Below are 22,269 nucleotides of genomic sequence, written 5' to 3' on the forward strand. Positions count from 1 at the left end.
ATGGTGATGCCTCAGTTTCTCTTCTCATTATCTGTGTCTGTCCTATTTAGATTTAGGAACTCTTCATAGTGGGGGCCAGGGCTATAGCACAGTGGTAGGACATTTGCTTTGCACATAGCCGACCTGGGGTCGATCCTTGGCATCCCACATGGTCCCTTGAGCCTGCCAGGAGTGATTTCTGAGCGCAGAGCCAGGAGAAACCCCTGAGGTGTGGCCCAAAAACAAAACAAAACAAAAAAGGTAATCTCTAAAGATGGATTATCTCCCAGAAGCATAGCGCCTCGTTCTTCCAACCAGACCATGCAGTGGACACAAGAAACTGCTTACTGGGGCCAGGAAGGTGGCGCTAGAGGTAAGGTGTCTGCCTTGCAAGCGCTAGCCAAGGAAGGACCGAGGTTCGATCCCCCGGCATCCCATATGGTCCCCCCAAGCCAGAGGTGATTTCTGAGTGCATAGCCAGGAGTAACCCCTGAGCATCAAATGGGTGTGGCCCAAAAACCAAAAAAAAGAAAAAAGAAACTGCTTACTCCATAAAAATATAAATAATAGGATTAGTAAGAATAATTTTTCAGGGGCCGGGCGGTGGCGCTAGAGGTAAGGTGCCTGCCTTGCCTGCGCTAGCCTTGGACGGACCACGGTTCGATCCCCCGGCATCCCATATGGTCCCCCAAGCCAGGAGCAACTTCTGAGTGCATAGCCAGGAGTAACCCCTGAGCATTACCGGGTGTGGCCCAAAAAAAAAAAAAAAAGAATAATTTTTCATATAATGAGGTGTTGGTTTTTCTTTTTTTTTTCTTTTTGTTCTTAGGCCACACTTGGTGACACTCAAGGGTTCCTCCTGACTCTACTCAGAAATCCCTTCTTGCAGGCTCAGGGAACCCTATGGGAAGCCGGAGATCCAACCCAGGTCGGCCATGTACAAGGCAAGCACTCTCCCCACTGTGCTATCACTCTGGCCTAGTATAAGGATGTTTTATTAGAAAACTTTTCTGAGGCTGGAGAGGGTCTTGCCTTGCACACAGCTCACAAATGGTAAGCTCAGAGTAAGCTCAGAGCACTGGTTGTATGTGGCCCCAAAACTAAAATAAATAAATAAATAAACTAAAATAAATAAATAATTAACAAGGAAAAAATAAATAAATAGGTTTGGGGTATTTTTTTGTTTTTGTTTTTTACTTCTGTCACTGAAGAGCTTTAGGCAGCTGAAGGGTTTTACCAAGGCTGGACTTTGCTTCTGTTTTGCAGCCGTGCAGATGCCAAGCAGAGGTTAAAGGCCTCACTCAGGGTCACCTCTGTTGTGTGTCAGGAACACACACACTCAAGGCCACCCTGGCTGCTTGCGTGGGAGTTTGGTTCTGGTCTTCATTTTCCCCTGTCTGCTTCTCCTCTCCTCCGTCAGGAGTGGCATTTGTCTGCTGCCTTAAATACTTGGTAAAGGGGCTGAGACATAGCACAGAAGTTAAAGGTCAGGCCTTACGTGCTGCCCATAGGGGGATCTCTGGCACCTCATATAGTGGGGCCCTGAGTGCAGAGCCAGGGGTGAGCCCCAAACACTGCTGGATGTGGGCCTCCCTCCCCCAAATAAACAAGCAGACACTATAAATCCTCCATTTCCTCCATTTCTCCGAGCTTGAGACTTGTGTCTAGCCCCTGTTTGAATCTCTCCTGGCTTTGGTAGCCTCTCTCTCTGTCTCCTGATGCTCCAGGCCTAAGTCAGGAATGGCTGCCGGGTCTAAGGCAGTCGCAGGAGAGGAGATGCTGCAGCACCTAAAGGTGATAGACAGACCAGCCCTGGACCACACTCCATCCGTCCCTCTTCCTCTGTGCAGAACCTGTGCTCTGGCCTATAGTGCTCTCCCTCCCTTGGTATGGAACTGACCTTTCAGGTGGATCATTTTTTGGCTTTTGGGGCCACATTGGGCCATGCTCAGGGCTGACTCCTGGCTCTGTGGTCTGGGGTCACTCCTATTAGTGTTTGGAGATCACATGAGATGCCAGGGACCAAGCCCGGTTCTGCCACACACAAGGCAAATGCTCTGCCCTCTGTCCTGTTTCTCTGGCTCTGTGGAATGTCATGCATGTCAGTGTTGGTTTGTGGCTAAGGTTCCATTTCCCTTTGGGAAACAATAGTCTCTATGTAAGCACCAGTCATCTTTATGTTTTGAATTTAGTTACTTGAAACTAACATCGCTAACATCTTTTTGGTTTGGTTTGGTGTTATTTGGGGAAGTGGGCACACCTGCCAGTGCCCAGGACTTACTCCTGACTCTGCACTTAGAAATCACTCCTGAGTGCTGGGAGGCTTGGCAGGCCCCCAGCCGTCCCCCTCTTTCTCCCCTGACTCCAGGCCTTCCCTGGGTGCCAGCTCAGATGGCCAGAAGTGGGTTCAGGTGGACTCTTAGGGGTCCTCAGGCTCAGGGAGGTGTATGAGGAGGAGGGCGGGCAGATATCTGGCTTCCGGTTTCCCCTTTGATTCTGGAGGCCACCTCTTGCCAGGTATGGGGTTTGGGGGGTCCCCATGCCGGAGGCTTCTCCCTAACCTGGGGAGTGCTGGGATGCTTGGCAAGCCCCCAGCCGTCCCCCTTTTTCTCCCCTGGACTCCAGGCCTTCCCTGGGCGCCGGTCCAGGTGGACTCTATAGGGGTCATCAGGCTTTCCCTCTACCTCACCCTACACTAATGGGAATGCGCTTTGGGAGGAGGGCGGGCCGTTCTAGCATTGGTTTATGTTGGGACAGTCACTGGAAATTTTTTCTCCTTGGTCTCCTATTGATAGTATTGTATGCATATAGTTTATATATGCATAATATCCATCTTGTATTGTGACCTTGATAATGCCCTACAAAGCTCATTTCTAATGTTTTACTGCCTCAGTCCCAACTCTTATTTTCCCCCATCTACCCATGTAGGTGCAGCTCATGACATGAAGCTCACCACATAGAGTGATGAGTGCAGTTAGAGAAATAACTACACTGAAAACTATCATAACAATGTGAATGAATGAGGGAAATAGAAAGCCTGTCTCGAGTACAGGTGTGGGTAGGGTGGGGAGGAGGGAGATCTGGGAAATTGGTGGTGGGAATCTTGCACTGATGAAAGGGGGTGCTCTTTACATGACTGCAATCATACAACTACAGTCATATTTGTAATCACGGTGTTTAAATAAAGATAAAAAAAAAGAAAAGAAAAGAAATCACTCCTGAGGAGCCGGAGAGATAGCATGGAGGTAAAGCGTTTGCCTTGCATGCAGAAGGATGGTGGTTCGAATCCTGGCATCCCATATGGTCTCCTGTGCCTGCCAGGGACAATTTCTGAGCATAGAGTCAGAAGTAACCCCTGTGCACCGCCGGATGTGACCCAAAAACCAAAAAAAAAAGAAAGAAAGAAATCATTCCTGTTGGAACTTGGGACCATATGGGATCCCAGGGATCAAGCCTGGGTTGGTAGCATGCATCCACGGGGTTCTCTCTCCAACCCTAATTAATTTTGTCTTGTTTCGGGGCCATACTGGTGATCGGCAGAGCTCACTTCTGGCTGTATACAGGAATCAATTCTGGCAGGCTCGGGGGACCATCCAAGATGCTGGAGATTGAACCTGGGTTGGCCACTTGCAGGCCAAGTGCCTTACCCATTGTACCATTGCTCCATCTCCCTAATTTTTTTTTTTTTTAATCTCCGGGGCCACTCCCAACTAGCCTGCTAGATGGTTCAGTGCAGGATCATTGGGGGCAAGGTCTGTACCCCACTGAGCTGTCTTATATCCAGACCCTTTTAAATAAAAATTAGAACTTATATTTAAATTATTCAAATATCTTTTATTGTTTTTTTGTTTGTTTTTGTGTGTGGGGGGGTGGGAGGCACCTAGCCATGCTCTCTGCAATCAGGGATCACTCCTTTCAGTGTTTGGAAACCGTATTGGGTGTCTCAGTTACCGAACCCCAGTCAGCCACAAGCAAGGCAACAAGCTCTACCCGTGCTAAGCTATCTCCGCAGCCCCTTTTTGTTGTGTGTCTTTTTCATCTGAAAAGTCATATGAATGTAAATGAATGCCCCAATAATCAAAGCGATCACTGCCTCTTCCCAGCTGACATGTTCAGACGAGGCCTGTGTCTTAATCAGCCTGTGGGGTGCATATCAAGTTCCAAATGGGAAAAGGGAAGAAAATTCTTGCAGTGATCCCAAGTCTCCTCTGTACCAATTCCTTTCCCCAACCAAGATGCAGGCGACTGTCCTCCTCGGTCTGGGACTTTTAGACCAGGGCCTTCCGGTGCCTTGTTTTTTTGGACCCGTGAAGCCTTCGTTCCATTTATAGTAGGGACTCACTGGTGAGTGACAGGTTTCGTAAACAGGCAGCTAGGTTAGGAGAGGGGGTTATGTAACGGCCCTGACTTTTTGCCCACTGTTAAGAGTGTCGCCATGGAGACCGGCCGCCCAGTTTTTAAAAGAACTGAGTCACTGAGGACACGGGTCCCCTGCGCTTGCTTTCTGCGTGAGAGACTCCAGCCTGGGATCCTCATCTACGTGCTCCCGCCAGTCCCGGAGCTGCACGGTGCTGAGGATCCCCGAGAGATGACAGGGGACCGACTCAGTCCCTGCTGCCCCTACAGGAGGCCAGGCTTTGACACCACATGGTCCCTGAGGACTATTCAGAGGGTCTCTCAAGTCGGACCGACCTCCAACCCCCCCCCTAAAAAAACCGGAGCTTTTGCAAATCATTTTTATTTTATTTTATTTTTGGGGGCGGTTTTCGGGCCACACCCATATGATGCTCAGGGGTTACTCCTGGCTAAGCGAAATCAGAAATTGCCCCTGGCTTGGGGGGACCATATGGGACGCTGGGGGATCGAACCGCGGTCCTGATCCTTGGCTAGTGCTTGCAAGACAGACACCTTACCTCTAGCGCCACCTCGCTGGCCCCGCAAATCTTCTTTTTTTCCTATCCGCTTTTGCAAATCTTTAGTAGAGATTATAAAAGGTGCAGATCTTGAGCCGGAGAGATGGCACAGCAGTAGGGTGTTTGCCTTGCACACAGCCGACCCAGGATAGATGGTGGTTCGAATTCAGGCATCCTATATGGTACCCCTGGTCTGCTAGGAACTATTTTTTTGGAGGGGGGGCACACCAGTGATGCTCAGGAGTTACTCCTGGCTATGCGCACAAAAATTGCTTCTGGCTTGGGGGACCATATGGGAAGCCTGGGGATTGAATTGCGGTCTGTCCTGGGTCAGCCGCATGCAAGGCAAATGCCCTACCACTGTGCCAGTGCCCCAGGAGCGATTTCTCTGTGAAGAGCCAGGAGTAACCCTTTTTTTTTGTTTTTGTTTTTGTTTTTGGGTCACACCCAGCAGCGCTCAGGAGTTGCTCCTGGCTCTACGCTCAGAAATCGCTCCTGGCAGGCTCAGGGGACCATATGGGATTTGAACCACCGACCTTCTGCATGCAAGGCAAATGCCTTACCTCCGTGCTATCTCTCCGGCCCTCAGAACCCATAATTAACCTGTTATTCTACATCTGAATACTGTGGTGTGACCCCCCAACCAAGTTCAGATCACTTCAGAGTATTGTTTTGGGGAAGGTTTTGTTCAGGAGATTGGATTGGGGCCAGGGTTAGGGCCATTCATTAGCCAGGACCCTGGACCAGGAACTAGGGACTAGGAGTAAGGCTGTTGTTCTCAACAGTTCTTCTGTGGCAGGCAGGGTCAGCATCCACACCAGCTGCAGCCATGAGTTCTACTCCGTTCTCTTGGCCCTGCTGCCGTGTTGACAGGCCTGTCTGGGGTCACGGATGACACAGGTGGCGGCCCTGGGGCTTAAACTCACAACTTCTTTTTTTTTTTTTTTTGGGTTTTTGGGCCACACCCGGCAATGCTCAGGGGTTACTCCTGTCTGTCTGCTCAGAAATAGCTCCTGGCAGGCACGGGGGACCATATGGGACACCGGGATTCGAACCAACCACCTTTGGTCCTGGATCATCTGCTTGCAAGGCAAACCCCGCTGTGCTATCTCTTACCTGAGTCATTGGCACATGCCTGCGCCCCTGAGCTTTTCTTTGTCACTCCCTCCTGTCTCATCCTGGCTGTCACCTTTGTTGCTGCCCAGACGTCCTGGGTGGGGGGGCTGCACGTGGACCTGGCTGTGGCCTTTGGTGTCCCTGGAGGTAGCACTAAAAGGACCTTGCCCACACAACAGCCCCAGTGTCCACTGAAGGCACGGCTGCTTTTTGTTTTTATTTTTGGGGTTTGGGGGTCATATGTGGCAGTGTTCAATGATGACTCCTCGCTCTGTGCTCAGGAATCATTCCTGGCAGGCTCAGAGACCCTCTATATGCCTAGGAACACCGGTCGGCTGTGTACAAAGCAAAGGCCTTTACTTCTGTACTATCACTCCTGCTTCTGTTTCTCTTTTTCTCCTTTCTCTTCTTTCTGGTTTTTGTGTCACACCTTGTGGTGCTGAAAAGTTACTCCTGGCAGGCTCAGGGGACACTATGGGATGCCGGGGATCAAACCTGGGTTGGCTACGTGTAAGGTTAACACCCTCTCCTCTGGGCCCCTGATTTCATCTGCTTTGAGGGGGTCACACTGGAGACATGAATTTCCAAGGGGAGAAAATGCTCGGTCAGCGAAGAAAATGAGTTATTAGATCAGGGCAGAGTCGGAGGGCAGGGGGGCACTTCCCTCCTGTGTATTACCAGACAGATCCCTGGTGGGCCCCAGTTGTGTGGGGAGACCCTCTAAAATAACAAATAATAGGGGCCAGAGAGCTAGCATGGAAGAGAGGCATTTGCCTTACATACAGAAGGACAGTGGTTTGAATCCCAGCATCTCATATGGTCCCCTGAGCCTGCCAGGAGTAACTCCTGAGCGCCTCTGGGTGTCACCCAAAAACCATAATAATAATAATAATAATAATAATAATAATAATAATAATAAGCAGCAGCTAGGGAGAAGATAGGTCAGGGATTGGGGCATCTATCTACCTGGCTTGCTTAGATTAGAGAGGACCATAATGAATACTAAGAAATTCAAATAAGGCATTGAAAAGAATGAATGTAACAAATCTGGGAAATCATATATTGGAATGGGGGAATGCCTTAGAGGAATGGGCTCTTGGCCAGAGCGATAGCACTGCAGAAAAGGGTGTTTTCATTACATACGGCCAACCCAGGTTCAATCCCCGGCATCCCATATGGTCCCCTGAGCACCACCAGGAGTGAATTCTGAGTGGAGAGTCAGGAGGAAGCCCTGAGCCTCGCCAGGAGTGACTCCAAATCAAAACAATCAAACAAATTGGCTCTCTATTCTTTTTTAGTACTATCTTTGATCTGGAAGCCACATTTAATTTTTTTTTGTTTGTATGTTTTTCTTTTTTTTTTTTTTTTGGTTTTTGGGCCACACCCGTTTGATGCTCAGGGGTTACTCCTGGCTATGCGCTCAGAAATCGCCCCTGGCTTGGGGGGACCATATGGGACACCGGGGGATCGAACCGAGGTTCATCCTATGCTAGCGCTTGTAAGGCAGACACTTTACCTCTAGCGCCACCTTCCCAGCCCCATTTGTTTTTCTTGATCTACACTCGTCAGTGCTCAGGGCTTATTCCTGTCTTTGCACTCAGGGGTCACTTCAGGCAAGAGTTGGGGAAATTAAATGGGGTTCCAGGGATTGAAATGGGGTCACTTACATGCAAGGCAAGTACACTACTCCTTGCACTATTCTTCTGAATCCTTAAATTTTTTAAAGTATATTGGCAGGGCTAGGAAGATAACAAACCATTAAGTACATGCCTCGAATGGTCAGGTTCAGTCCCCAGCACTGCATGACTCCCTGAGCACTTCCAGAACAGAGCCCTGGGGCCTCTGTACATAAGGGAGGGAAGCATTTTGGCAGGAGGTGGAATCCTTGGGACCCTGGTAAATTCGGGGGATCCTATGAGATGCCGGAGATCAGACCCATGTTGGCCACATATAAGGCACTACCCTCATGCTATTGATCCCGCCCCATGACATTGTTCTTTTTGAGCATCAGATGCTAAGCTTACCTCATAACTGATTCATCTAGTACAACCCACCCACATCCCACAGCCACTCATGGGCCCAGTTTCACAAGCTCTAGTCTAGTTCCGTAAGAGATGCCAGCCACGCTGCAAAAATTCACATCTTCCAGATCAATCTCTGGGGTACCTAGGGATGGAGGGAAGAAGGGTGAGCTGAATCCCCATGGGCTGAGTCCTTGCCCAAACCCTGGCTGCCGCATCCACACCCTATAGCCGCTGCCACCCTGCCAGAGGCCCAACTTCACCGACACATTGCGGGACATAGTCTCCAGGTATACCAATTTGTGGGCTACAGATTCTAGAATCTTCTTGGAATCTCTTCCCTGCCCTGTACTTCCGGAAGCCCAGGCAGCCACACCTACATCCCCCAGCCGCCACTGTTTCTATAAATCCTGGGATTCCTGGATTGACACCTCCAAATATCTAACTACTGTACCCCGATAGAAGCAGAGCAAATTAGATGAGAAAGTGACACAGAAGCCAACTAAACTTAGTAAACAACACAACACAGGAGGCTCAAGTAGTTTAGCCAACCCTGAAACGACTCCATGACCCCACTGTGTAGCAGTGTTCACAAATTTTCTTTTTTTCTTTTTGTTTTTGGGTCACACCCAGCAGCACTCAGGGGTTACTCCTGACTCTATGCTCAGAAATCACTCCTGGCAGGCTCGGGGAACCATATGGGATGCCAGGATTCAAACCACCGTCCTTCTGCATTCAAGGCAAATTCCCTACCTCCATGCTATCTCTCCGGACCCCACAAATTGTCTTTTACTGAAGGTTTTTTTTGGGGGGGTGGGGGAGCACACCCAGCAACACTCAGGGGTTACTCCTAGCTCTGTGCTCAAAAATTGCCCCTGGCAGGCTTGGAGAACCACATGGGACACAGGGAATTGAACTCAAGTCCGTCCCAAGGCAGGCGCGTGCAAGGCAAATGCCTACGGTGGTTCGAATCCTGATATCCCATATTGTTCCCCGAGCCTGCCAGGTGTGACCCAAAAATAAACAAACAAACAAAATCTTGGAGCCAGCAGGAAGCACCCTGCATTTGCACCTAAGGCTGCCGCTGCCCCTAGACTGTCCCAGCATCTCTGGTGGGGGGTTGTCACCCACATTGGGAAACGCTGGTCTGTTCTAGGAAAAGAAAATTGAGCAGAAGTTCCAGCCGAGGAAACTCCTGCCAGTTCCCCTGTGAATCTTATTCTGAGCACTTCGTGTCATGTAGAAAGCCATATGGCAGTGCCCATCAGCCTTGGGATTTCTGGGTGATGCCAGCTGCTGAGATGAACAGAGGACCCCAAAAAGGCCATAGGACGCAGGGCTGGTAGAATAGGGGTGGGGTTTGCTTCTGAAATGAGCCAGCAGAGCCTTCAGATACAGGCCTTGAAGGCTCTCTGCGGCCCTCAAAGCTGAGATGGACTCTATCTCTCTGTGTCTCTGTCTGTCTCTCCTTCTCTCTCTCTCAGCATTTAAAATCTACGTCTTTTCTTTTCTGTTATCCAGGTCAATCTTGGAGAAGGAGGGACCAAAGTCACTTTTTCGAGGCCTGGGTCCAAATTTGGTCGGAGTTGCTCCGTCCAGGTAAGTTAGCACCGCAGCTACTGAGAACGATGGTGGGAGAGTAGGTGACAGCCATGGGGGGGCGGTGGCGGCGCGTAAGGGATGCCACTGGGGAAGTTATCCCGGTATCCCACCCCACGTGAAGACCTGGTGGATTCCACATGAAGACACAGGCCTGGTCCATGGGTCCATGGGTTCCTAAGTCTCGCTCTGATGCAGCAGATGCACCTTTGGGCGTGTGTGTGTGTGTGTGTGTGTGTGTGTGTGTGTGTGTGTGTGTGTTGTGTGTACCTGGGGGGACCAGAGTGTTCAGCAAAGGGGAGAAGATCCCTTTGGAAACTGCCTCTTGGAAGGGAGGCCCGGTGAAGGCAGATAGATCCCCACAGGTGGGTCCAAATTCTGTCCCTCTCACCACTTCCGCCAGACAGGGCCCAGAAACAGAAAGACTAAGGAAGTGCGGCAAATTTGGGGAACCTATGTTGATCTGATCTATTCCCAGTGCTGATTTTGGGAGGTCTTCGTTGATCTGTTGGTTCCTCAGCTCCTGACTCACCTAGAAGGAGCTAGAAGAAAGCAGTGGGACCTCGAATACAAAGAGATCCTGTTTGGTAGCCAATATGCTAAGTTGGAAAGCTGATCCAAGACCTATCCATTAATCAGCCGGGAACCAAAAAAAAAAAAAAAAAAAAAACGTTTTCCCCGCCACTGCCCATGAAAGAATGGGGAAATTCCATCCGAGCTGCCCAAGTACCCAGAGGGGGGGAGCCAGGATGGGGGAGGGACGAGACCGAGTCCTCTGCAGCGGTCACCTTGCTTGGGGAGGACAGTGGAGAGGACGGGGTGTGGATTCAGGGAGAGCATCTCACGGAGACACCAGTGAGGCTGATTCCCCTGAGATCCTGGTCCCAGCAGGCGGGCTCAGGTCGGTGGAAGCTTGAGAAATGTCACGCTCAGTGGTCAGGCTTTTAACCCCAGCCAGTGTGAGCTCCTCCCTCCCGGCATCACCAGAACCAGAGCCAGGGTTGGTTGGTGCTGTAGAGTTTGACATTTCTCCAGGAGGGCGCATGTAAATGCATCCTACAAGCCACTTTTTGGGTTTGTTTGTTTGTTTGTTTGGATTTTGGGTCATTCCTGGTGCTGCTCGAGGTCACTCCTGACTCTGCACTCATCAGGGATCATTCCTGGTGGTGCTAGGGGGACCCTAAGGAATGCCAGGGATCCAACCCGGGTCCCCTGCATGCATGGCAAATTCCTTACCCACTATGCTATCATTCCAGCCCCCAAACCTTTTTTTTTTTTTTTTTTTTTGGTGTCACAGTATATAACTATCTTTTATTAAACATGGGGGTAAGAAAAAAAATCAACATATTTTCCAGAGGCAAAATATACTCTAGTAGCTTTAGAGTAAAACAATGACTTGTTCGACAAAGCTTTTAGAATAAGTGAGCAATGAAATTCTTAGAGGACCAGAACATCAAATGCCAAGCCATCTTCCTAATGACTCTGGACACTTGACAGTTGTCGGAAACTTTCTGGAGGTTTCCTGCAGCGAAGTTCAGGCCCACCTTTAGGGTTACTGAAATCCCTTCCTTCTGGGGCTGTTTTTCCTGCAGTGGTGGATGGACAGAGCCTTCCCCAGGGCCTCCCCCAGTCTCACGGCCTCTCTCTCTCCCTTTTTCTCCCTCTCTCTCTCCCGCTCCCTCTTCTTACTCCCTCCTTCCCTCCTGACAGGGCTGTGTACTTTGCATGTTACTCCAAAGCCAAAGAACAGTTCAACGGCATCTTCGTGCCTAATAGCAATGTGGTACACATCTTCTCGGCTGGCTCCGCAGGTATGTCAACTTCGTCCCTGAGAATGCAGGGTTTTTCCTCACTTTCCCTGCGTGCATATGAGGGTGTGCATGTGTATGCACACGCGCACACACACACACACACATTACACACACAACCTTCTTCAAGAACGAGAAATAAACTCTCCGCCTTTTTCCACCCCTCGAGTTGTTTTTCCAAAGCTTAACTTTTGTTAGAATTGGTTGAGTTGGCATGTCACTCATGGTTGCATTTTCTTAGACAACTAAAGCCTCATAGACAACCCTGACCAAGCAGGCGCCTTTGTTGTCTTGGGGGACTTGGGGGAACCAGTCTTACTACCTAGAAAACTAAAGCTAAGGTCTCCCTCACCCCGGAAGGTCTCGGCCAGGAAGATAGGCCTGAGGATTGCTGGGAAAAGGCTGCAGGTCTTGGCAGAGAACTGCAAGTGGCATTTTAGGAAATGCCTGCCTTGTGCCAGTCTGGTGGTATTGTCCCCTGTCACCTGCCCCATCTCTGTTCCCCAGAGCAGAGAGAAGTGTCCGAGTAGTGCCAGAGGTGTGGTGCAGATGCAGGAGCTTGTGTTTGGCTTTTTCAAACTTGCAAATTAGATTCCCCTAATACAGCGGCCCGCCTTTACTGGCAGTGCTAGGTGTGCCCCCCTATAGATAGACCAACAGTCCCCTAACACCACTCGAGAATTCCACTGTGGGGCCCTGAAGTGTTTGCTCCACCTAGGGCCTACAGCTCAGTTCGAAGTCTGAGCCGCTCACTATTTCCCACACTGTTCGTTCTGGCGGGGCCCAGAGTTGGGCTTATCTGGACCACGCGTGACAGGCTTTTCTGTTCTGTGTGTGTCTCTCTCTTGCAGCTTTTGTCACAAATACCTTAATGAATCCGATATGGATGGTCAAAACCCGGATGCAGCTAGAACGGAAGTAAGTCCCAAATCGTTCCTAATACAGGTGGCATGAGGCGTCTGTCCATGGGCCCCTGTCTGTGTCCGGGCCAAACACTAGCACATGCAGATCAGAGAGTGGTAGGTGGGCCTGCGTGGCCAGCCAGAGGCAGCAGGCGAGCTCTTTGGTGGGCAGAAGTCGCTTCTGGTGTGCTCCCGCCCTGCCACTGGTCCTCCCCCCAGAGCACACGCCTGTGGGAGCACCCCCTGTGCCCACTCCTTCAGGGAGCACCCTCAGCTGGAGCGTGACAGATGCCTCTGGCCTCTCCCCAAGTCTCATCTCCTGTATCTGCCCTGAAGCTCTAGCCCTGATATCGGGGTCCCCCAATCAGGGGGAGTGTGTCTTGACTGTCATCTGTTTTGTTTTTGTTTTGGGGCCACACCCAGGGACACTCAGGGGTTACTCCTGCTCTGCACTCAGGAATCACTTCTGGCAGACTCAGGGGACCATAAGGAGTGCTGGAGATTGAACCTATGCCCTCCCAGTTGTGCTTTTGTTCCAGCCCAAAACTCAGCTGCTTGCGCAACTGGGATAAAGGTGGACATGCTGTGCCTGCTGCTATTGTACCGGTGACCTCCATGGGCTTGTGGGGCTTCAGCTCTTGAGGCCATCTCCTCAATACTACAATTTTTTTCATTTTTTAATAATTTAATATATTTTTTATTTAAGTAACATGATCATAGTAATAGTACAATTTTTTTTTAACTTTAATGATTAATTGGTTTTTGGGGCCACACCTGGCGGCACTCAGGGGTTACTCCTGGCTCTGCTCAGAAATCATCCTGGAGACCATATGAGATGCGGGGAATCAAGCCAGGTCCCTCCTGGGTTGCCGAATGCAAGGCAAATGCCCTACAGCTGTGCTATGTCTTCGGACCCTAGGATATTTTTGGGGGGGGGGAGGTTTTGGGCCACACCCGGTAAAGCTCAGGGGTTACTCCTGGCTATGCGCTCAGAAATCGCTCCTGGCTTGGGGGACAATATGGGACGCTGGGGAATTGAACTGTGGTTCGTCTAGGCTACAGCGTGCAAGGCAGATGCCTTATGGCTTGCACCTCCGCTCCGGCCCCCCTAGATTTTTTTTATTTTTAGGGGGTCACACCCGGCAGCGCTCAGGGGTTACTCTTGGCTACACGCTCAGAAATTGCTCCTGGCAGGCTCAGGGGACCATGTGGGATGCCAGGATTCGAACCAATGACCTTCTGCATGAAAGGCAAATGCCTTACCTTCATGCTATCTCTCTGGCCCCTAGAATTTATTCTTTTTTTGTTTGTTTGTTTGTTTGTTTTGTTTTTTTCGGGCCACACCCGTTTGAGGCTCAAGGGTTACTCCTGGCTAAGCGCTCAGAAATTGCCCCTGGCTTGGGGCGACCATATGGGACGCCGGGGGATTGAACCGCGGTCCATTCCTTGGCTAGTGCTTGCAAGGCAGACACCTTACCTCTAGTGCCACCTCGCCGGCCCCTAGAATTTCTTCTTCTTCTTTTTTTTTTTTCTTTTTTTGGTTTTTGGGCCACATCAGGCGTGTGCTGAGGGGTTACTCCTGCTGTCTGCTCAGAAATAGCTCCTGGCAGGCACGGGGACCACATAGGACACCAGGATTCGAACCAACCACCTTTGGTCCTGGATCGGCTACTTGCAAGGCAAACGCCGCTGTGCTATCTCTTCAGGCCCTAGAATTTATTCTTTTTTTTTGGGGGGGGCCACACCCGGTAACGCTCAGGGGTTACTCCTGGCTATGTGCTCAGAAGTTGCTCCTGGGTTGGGGGACCATATGGGACACCGGGGGATCGAACCGTGGTCCGTCCAAGGCTAGCGCAGGCAAGGCAGGCACCTTACCTTTAGTGCCACCGCCCGGCCCCTAGAATTTATTCTTTTTTTTTTTTTTTTTTTTTGGTTTTTGGGCCACACCCGTTTGACGCTCAGGGGTTTACTCCTGGCTATGTGCTCAGAAATCGCCCCTGGCTTGGGGGGACCATATGGGACGCCGGGGGATCGAACCGCGGTCCGTTCCTTGGCTAGCGCTTGTAAGGCAGACACCTTACCTCTAGCGCCACCTTCCGGGCCCCTAGAATTTATTCTTTTTTTTTTTTTTTTTTTTTTTTTTTTGTGGTTTTTGGGTCACACCCGGCAGTGCTCAGGGGTTATTCCTGGCTCCAGGCTCAGAAATTGCTCCTGGCAGGCACGGGAGGACCATATATGGGACGCCGGGATTCGAACCGATGACCTCCTGCATGAGAGGCAAACGCCTTACCTCCATGCTATCTCTCCGGCCCCTAGAATTTATTCTTAAAGCCAAAACAAAAACAAAAAAACCAATTATCAAAATAATCACCCACATTATATCACACTACAGCGTGGTAATGAAACCATTTCATGCATCAAATGTCCCAGTAATGTGAGAGAGGGGGGTAAGGATGAGTGATTTATGAGGGGATCTCGGAGAATCCCAGTGTTTCCAGTGTGCGTGGACGCCAGGAACAACCCAGACCTGGAGCAAGTACAATGCCACCTTGAACTAGCTAGGAGTGGGCATGAGCGCCCCCTAGAGGGGGAGCCTTTCAAGCTCATCTGCAAACACTGTGGATTGCACGGCAAGAAGTTAAATATTTTTTCCTTATTATATTAAAACTTGGTGGGGCTAGAGCAGTAGTACAGAAGGTAGGGTGCTTGTAGCCTGCTGTGTGCAGTGGCCTGGGACCAAGCTTCAGCACGGCATGGTCCCCACAATAGACTGAGCCAGTGTGTACCAAGTAAGCATGTGCTGCTGGATGCAACAGGTGGCAGTAGTGGATGTGGGGGGGGGGCGCGAGGGACACTTGTTGTTGTTGTTGTTGTTGTTGTTGTTGTTGTTTTGGTCTGAAAAGGAGTTAATAAGCCAGATAAGTTGGAACCTCTGAAGTAGACATAATGGTGGAAACACAACTGAAGTTTTTCAGGCAGAGAACTAGGCCTTCAGGAAGGCAGTGCGGATGCTGAATTGAATTCAATATGAAAAAACACCTTGTGCTGGGCCAAAGAGAGGTTGGGGTCGGGGGGCGGCAAGAGAAGGCAGTCACACTACTTAGATGGCTTGCAGAGTCTGGACTTTAATTCTCCTTTTTTTTTTTTTTGGTTTTTGGGTCACAACGGCAGCACTCAGTGGTTACTCCTGGCTCTATGCTCAGAAATCACTTCTGGCAGGCTCATGGGATCATATGGGATGCTGGGATTTGAACCACCGTCCTTCTGCATGCAAGGGAAATGCCCTACCTCCATGCTATCTCTCCAGCCCCTCTGTTACCCTTTTTTTGTGTGGTTTGGTTTTGGGCCCCACCTGATGTCCCTCAGAAGTTACTCCTGGCTCTATGCTGAGAAGTCACTCTTGGCAGGCTCGGGGGGCATTATGGGATGCCAAGGATCAAACCTGGGTCCGACCTGGGTCAGCTGCATGCAAGGCATATGCCCTAACGCTGTGCTCTTACAGCCCTTTTTCTTTTTCCCCCATTTTTTGGGGGTGGATGGGGGAATGGGTAGGGGTACCTGAAGCAATGCTTATAAGGCTCCAGAGCTCCTAGCAGCTCTCTAGCTATGAGGTATCATGACCACCCCAACAGTGTTCAGTGGGCCTTGGGGCTACACCCTGTGGTGCTTGGGATCCAGTGGGGTTTGGCCACATGCTTTTTGGCCCTTGATTTTCCTGGTTCTTTTTTTTTTGGTTTTTGGTTTTTTGGCCACACCCAGTGACACTCAGGAGTTTCTCCTGGTTGTGCACTCAGAAATTGCTCCTGTCGGGCCCAGAGTGATAGCACAGCAGCATTTGCCTTGCAAGCAGCCGACCCAGGACCAAAGGTGGTTGGTTCGAATCCCGGTGTCCCATATGGTCCCCCGTGCCTGCCAGGAGCTATTTCTGAGTAGACAGCCAGGAGTAACCCCTGAGCACCGCTGGGTGTGGCCAAAACAAAACAAAACAAAAAAAAAAGAAATTGCTCCTGTCTTGGAGGACCATATGGGATGCTGGGGGATCAAACCATGGTCCGTCCTAGTCTAGCGCTTGCAAGGCAGACGCCTTACTGTTTAATGCCACCGCTCCAGCCCCTTTTCCTGGTTCTTAATTAAACTATTGCTTGGGCTTTATTTATTGATCATTAACCAGGAGAGGAAGGCCCTCTGCCATCCAGGACAGAGGTGGGTTGTCTGAAGACAGTTTTAGCTATCATAGCTTAGACAACTTGTTCTGGTCCACCACACAGGCAAGGCACTAAGCCCAATGTCAGGTGCCCAGGCTGTGAAACCCTAGGAGGTAGGGCGTGATGTGATTGGCTGTTAGAAAGGGCAGGAATGGCTGCATCTTAGAAGGGACATAGGGATTGGCTGTATTAGGAAGGCCTGGGGAGGGGCTGGCGTGATAGCACACCGGTAAGGCCTTGCACATGTCAAATGCAGGACAGAAGTTGGTTCAAATCCCGCCATCCCATATGTTTCCCTGAGCCTGCCAGGAGTAACTCCTGAGTCCACTGGGTGTGACCCAAAAATTTAAAAAAGGGCCCTAGGACCCTGCCCTAACTAGGGTGTTAGGGTGTAGAGAACAGCCAGTGGCTGGTGATGGGGCTGGAGGTAGCCTAGACTCACCCTGGAGTCCCTGTTGTGTCTGGGATCAGGGCAGGAACTCAAAGCCTGGAAGGGGAGCTCGGCCAGAGCACCCGGGCACCATGGGTTGGGGCTCTCTGTGTGTCTAGTTTCTCAGTGCATGTCTGCGTCCTGGCTGCACCCCTGCATCCAGCTGTATCCCAGACCAGTGGGTGATGGGCTCATCGTGGGAGAAAATGGAGGCCTGGGCTCAGATGTCTATGGCACTTGCAAACACATACACACTCGTCTGGGGCCTGTCTGGGGTCCGGGCGGATGGCCCTCTGGCAGAACCAGCCCTGGGTGCAGTGCTGACCATTGTGGGGACCTTCTCTGTGCAGAGTGCGGGGCTCTAAGCAGATGAACACGCTGCAGTGCGCACGCTACGTTTACCAGACCGAGGGCATCCGCGGCTTCTATCGGGGACTCACGGCCTCCTACGCCGGCATCTCGGAGACCATCATCTGCTTCGCCATCTACGAAAGCCTGAAGAAGTACCTGAAAGAGGCCCCGTTCGCCACATCCACTGGGGGGAACGAGAAAAAGTCCACAAGTTTCTTTGGACTCATGGCAGCCGCTGCGATCTCCAAGGGCTGCGCCTCCTGCATCGCGTATCCCCACGGTAGGTGCAGCCTCAGTTTCCCGAGTGGTGTGATATTGGTCACTGTCGGGTTGGGTCTTTTGCCAGCATCTCGGCCCCAAAATGAGTTGGGCTGGGTACGAGGGGCCCCGTGGGCAAGAGTTAGAAATAGGAGATGGGTGCTCGCTTCGGCAGCACATATACTAAAATTGGAACGATACAGAGAAGATTAGCATGGCCCCTGCGCAAGGATGACACGCAAATTCGTGAAGCGTTCCATATTTTAAAAAAAATAAAAAAAGAAAGAAAGAAATAGAAGATGGTAGTTTAAAAGGCAGGCAGCAGAGGAGGGAGGGGAAAGTTGGGGTACAACTTTATACAACCCTATAAGTCTTAGGGTCAGACAGTACAGAGGGTAAGGCATGTGCCTTGCCTGCAGCCAACTTCCAGGAATGCTTTCCTGGAGACCTCCAGAACTTCTGGGGTGGCTTGGGGAACCCTCAGCACTGCAGGGCCCAGAATTGCTGGCAGAGCCCTCCTAGGACTCCTGTGTACCCTTCAGCTGTCCACCCCCAGTGTACTCCCTTGGCATAGAGTGTGGGTAATTGGGAGTAGAAAAGCTTCTAGTGAATGGGGGGAAGGGGAGAGGGAGGGAAGGAGAGAAAGAAAAGAATAAAAGGGGGGGCTGGAGTGGTGGTACAAGCGGTAAGGCTTCTGCCTCCTGCGCGCTAGCCTAGGATGGACCGTGGTTAGCCCCCCGGCAACCCAGGTGGTCCCCCAAGGCAGGAGCGATTTTTGAGCACAGAGCCAGGAGTAACCCCTGAGCGTCACTGGGTGTGGCCCAAAGACAAAAAAAAAAAAAAAGAGAAAGGGAATGGAAGAAAGGGGTGTGTGGAAAGATAGCACAGCGGTAGGGCGTTTGCCTTGCATGCAGCCAACCTAGGACAGACGGTGGTTCAAATCCCGGTATCCCATATGATACCTCCCCTTAAACTGCCCACCCCAGTTTCCTGGACTTTCCTTGGCGTATTCCTTTTTTATTTTATTTATTTGGGGGTGGGGGGTTCACTTAGGAGTTCCTCTTGGCTCTGCCCTGAGAAATCACTCCTGACAGGTTCAGAGGACCCTATGAGAAGCCGAAATGAATCCAGATCAGATCGGCCACGTGTATGACAAACCCTCTCCCTGCTGTATTGTCACTCCAGCCCTTTATTTCTTAGAAAATTTTGGTTTTACTGAATTTAGGGAAGGGAAAATAAAGTTAACTCCCATTGAAACTTAGAATTTTGGGGGGAGGTCACACCCAGTGACACTCAGGGATTACTCCTGGCTATGTGCTCAGAAATCGCTCCTGGCTTAGGGGGACCATATGGGATGCTGGGAGATTGAACCGCGGTCCGTCCTAGGATAGCACATGCAAAGTAAACGCCATACCGCTTGTGCCACCACTCCAGCCCCTCAAGACTCAGAATTTTTTTGAAACTATTCAAAAGTTAGTGATTTTACGTAAAGACCCTGTCTGTCAGTTTCTGTGCTGCACTCGCACCCTTGGAGCTCCAAGGGTTTTGAAAAGAACTTGCTTTCCCATTGCATCCTCATCACGCCGAGGTGAGGGTTAGATGACTAGAACTGTTGGGACCCCAAAACGGATCTCGGGCGCTATGTTCCTGAAGCTGGTCCGACATACCCTGTGCTTGTCTCTGCAGAGGTCATCCGGACACGACTCCGCGAGGAGGGCACCAAGTACAAGTCGTTCCTGCAGACAGCACGGCTGGTGTTTCGGGAGGAAGGTTCCTTGGCCTTCTATCGAGGACTCTTGGCCCAGCTCATCCGGCAGATCCCCAACACGGCCATCGTGCTGTCCACGTACGAGCTCATCGTGTACCTGTTAGACGACCCTTCTCAGTAACAGGCCCGAAACTTGGGCTCTAGAAGAATAAAACTGAAAAAGAAAAAACTCCAGAGAATTTTTCCCCCTCTTCCATCTATGTGTAAGAATGTTCGAGACCAAGGAAAGGAAAGGCTATGAACCAGCCACTCTTCGGTGCCTGGACGTTGCTTTTGAAGTCACGTTTGCGGGAAGGGTACAGTTCATTCTCACTTGTCTGTTTGTTTGTTTTTTTAACTTAAAGAGGACCCAGGATTAAGCAGCAACTAAATTAAATCATGCTATTTAATTTAAGTAGACACTCGCTTGTGTTCTCTTTTGTACCATAAGCCATAGAAAGTCGAGGGCTTCTGGAGAACGAACAGCTTAGAAGCTCGGAAATGATGAAGTTACCTTGTCCTCTGGCCTGGCCCTGCACTGTCAGACCATGGGGCAAGAAGCGTCCCATGTTGGTGGCTCTGGACAGGAAGAGGCTGACCTTCTAGCTGTCTCCCCACTTCAGGCTACTCCTCATTTTCTTTTTTTTTTTTTTTTTTTTTTTTTTTTTTTTTTGGTTTTTGGGCCACACCCGGTGACGCTCAGGGGTTACTCCTGGCTATGTGCTCAGAAGTCGCTCCTGGCTTGGGGGACCATATGGGATGCCGGGGGATCGAACCGCGGTCCGTCCAAGGCTAGCGCAGGTAAGGCAGGCACCTTACCTCTAGCGCCACCGCCCGGCCCCTCATTTTCTTTTTTTGGTTTTTCAGGCCACACTCGTTTGATGCTCAGGGGTTACTCCTGGCTAAGCACTCAGAAATTGCCCCTAGCTTGGGGGGACCATATGGGACGCAGGGGGATCGAACCGTGGTCTTTCCTTGGCTAGCGCTTGCAAGGCAGACACCTTACCTCTAGCGCCACCTCGCCGGCCCCTACTCCTCATTTTCTAAAGGCATCTTTTTTGTTTGTTTGCTTTTTGGGCCACACCTGGTGACACTCGGGGGTTACTTCTGGCTATGCGCTCAGAAATCGCTCCTGGCAAGCTCATATGGATTCCAGGAATCAAACCCAGGTCTGTCCTGGGTCGACTGCGTGGAAGGCAAATGCTCTACTGCTGTGCTATCTCTCCAGCCCCCCCCCCTTTTTTTTGTGAAGGCATTTTAATATGAACCCCAATGGCATCTTAGACAGCTGTGTTTCGTGCTCCTGGTAGACCTTCTGTCCAGTCTAGGAAACCTACATTTCCTTGGGACACTCTAGCTGCGGTCGGAGTATACCAGCCCACATAGTTCCCCCTTGGGTTCAAGGCCATACTTGGGGCTCCTGCCCTATGAAGACCAAACACAGAGTTGGTGGTTTCACTGCTAGGCCCACAGGAGGTAGGATGTTTCCAGAATATTCAGGATCAAAACTAAGCAGGCTGGAGAGATACGGCTTGACCTAGCTCATAGCCAAGTCCTGTTTGATTCCTGTCCCGAGCACTTGCTGAACACCACTTGGAAGATCTCCTACCCCCTACCCGCAAAAGCAAAGCATAAATGAAACTCCTCCCAATGAGAGATGGAGGGTCCTCTAGCTGTGGTACCAGAATCTCTTCTGTTTGAACACTCTTATTAAAACATGAATTTTAGGGCCCAGAGAGATAGCACAGCGGTGTTTGCCTTGCAAGCAGCTGCTCCAGGACCAAAGGTGGTTGGTTCGAATCCCGGTGTCCCATATGGTCCCCCGTGCCTGCCAGGAGCTATTTCTGAGCAGACAGCCAGGAGTAAACCCAGAGCAGCGCCGGGTGTGGCCCAAAAACAAAACAAAACAAAACATGAATTTTAGGGGCCAGTGCCGCTAGCAGTAAGGTGTCTGCCTTGCCAGCGCTAGCCTAGGAATGGACTGCGGTTCGATCCCCCGGTGCCCCATATGGTCCCCTAAGCCAGGAGCGACTTCTGAGCGCATAACCAGAGGTAACCCCTGAGAGTTACCGGGTGTGGCCCAAAAACCAAAAACAAAACGAAAAAAAACATGAATTTTGGGGGGGACCAGAGCAATTGCACAGTGGCTAGGGTAATTTCCTTGCACACGGCCAACCTACGTTCAATCCCCAGCATCCTATATATATAGTCTCCTGAGCACCTCCAGGAATGATTCTTGAGCGTAAAGCTAAGAGTAGCAACCCCTAAGCACCACTGGTGTGGCCTAAAAACCCAAAGAAAATCAAACCTGGATTTCTCTGCATGCTGGATTTATTTTTTTTTTAAAGGTTTAGTTATTTATTAGTGGCCACATCCGGTGTTGCTCAGAGGTAACTCCTGATTCTGTGCTCAGAATTCGCTCCTGGCAAACTCAGGGGACCATATGGGATGCCAGGAATTGAACCAGGTCTGTGAACCAGGTCCGTCCCCCGTCTACCTCATGCAAATCAGATGCCTTTACTTACTGCTGTGCTATCTCCGATCCCTGTAAGCTGGATTTAAAAGGAATCTTAAATCTTTTTTGTTTGTTTTTGGTTTACACCCAGCGCTCAGGGGTTAATTCTGGCTCTAAGCTTAGAAATCACTCCTGGCAGGCACTGGGACCATATGACAAACTGGGATTCCAACCACCATCTGCATGCAAGGCAAATGCCCTACCTCCTTGCTATCTCTCCAGCCCCAGGAATCTTAAATCTTTTTTTTTTTTTTTTTTGGTTTTTGGGCCACACCCGGTGACGCTCAGGGGTTACTCCTGGCTATGTGCTCAGAAGTCGCTCCTGGCTTGGGGGACCATATGGGATGCCGGGGGATCGAACTGCGGTCCGTCCTAGGCTAGCGCAGGCAAGGCAGGCACCTTACCTCCAGCGCCACCGCCCGGCC

The 22,269-nt window shown here is 50.7% G+C and overlaps 1 protein-coding gene and 1 non-coding gene across 2 annotated transcripts in view; both read left to right on the forward strand.

Moving 5' to 3' along the window:
• The window catches only part of SLC25A33 (solute carrier family 25 member 33), a 33,807-nt gene extending 14,063 nt beyond the window's left edge, over positions 1 to 19,744 (forward strand). The window contains exons 3-7 of the mRNA XM_049775370.1: positions 9,551 to 9,628; positions 11,339 to 11,439; positions 12,288 to 12,354; positions 17,324 to 17,604; positions 19,269 to 19,744. Coding sequence (XP_049631327.1) covers positions 9,551 to 9,628; positions 11,339 to 11,439; positions 12,288 to 12,354; positions 17,324 to 17,604; positions 19,269 to 19,471 — 730 coding nt within the window. The 3' untranslated portion in view covers positions 19,472 to 19,744. The remainder of the gene's footprint in view (positions 1 to 9,550; positions 9,629 to 11,338; positions 11,440 to 12,287; positions 12,355 to 17,323; positions 17,605 to 19,268) is intronic.
• On the forward strand, positions 17,742 to 17,848 carry LOC126012852 (U6 spliceosomal RNA). Its single transcript, XR_007497204.1, has one exon. It is a non-coding gene; the product is annotated as a U6 spliceosomal RNA (small nuclear RNA).
• Positions 19,745 to 22,269: the final 2,525 nt, after the last annotated feature.

Source organism: Suncus etruscus, chromosome 6 (assembly GCF_024139225.1).
Source record: "Suncus etruscus isolate mSunEtr1 chromosome 6, mSunEtr1.pri.cur, whole genome shotgun sequence".
In the NCBI taxonomy this organism is placed as follows: domain Eukaryota; kingdom Metazoa; phylum Chordata; class Mammalia; order Eulipotyphla; family Soricidae; genus Suncus; species Suncus etruscus.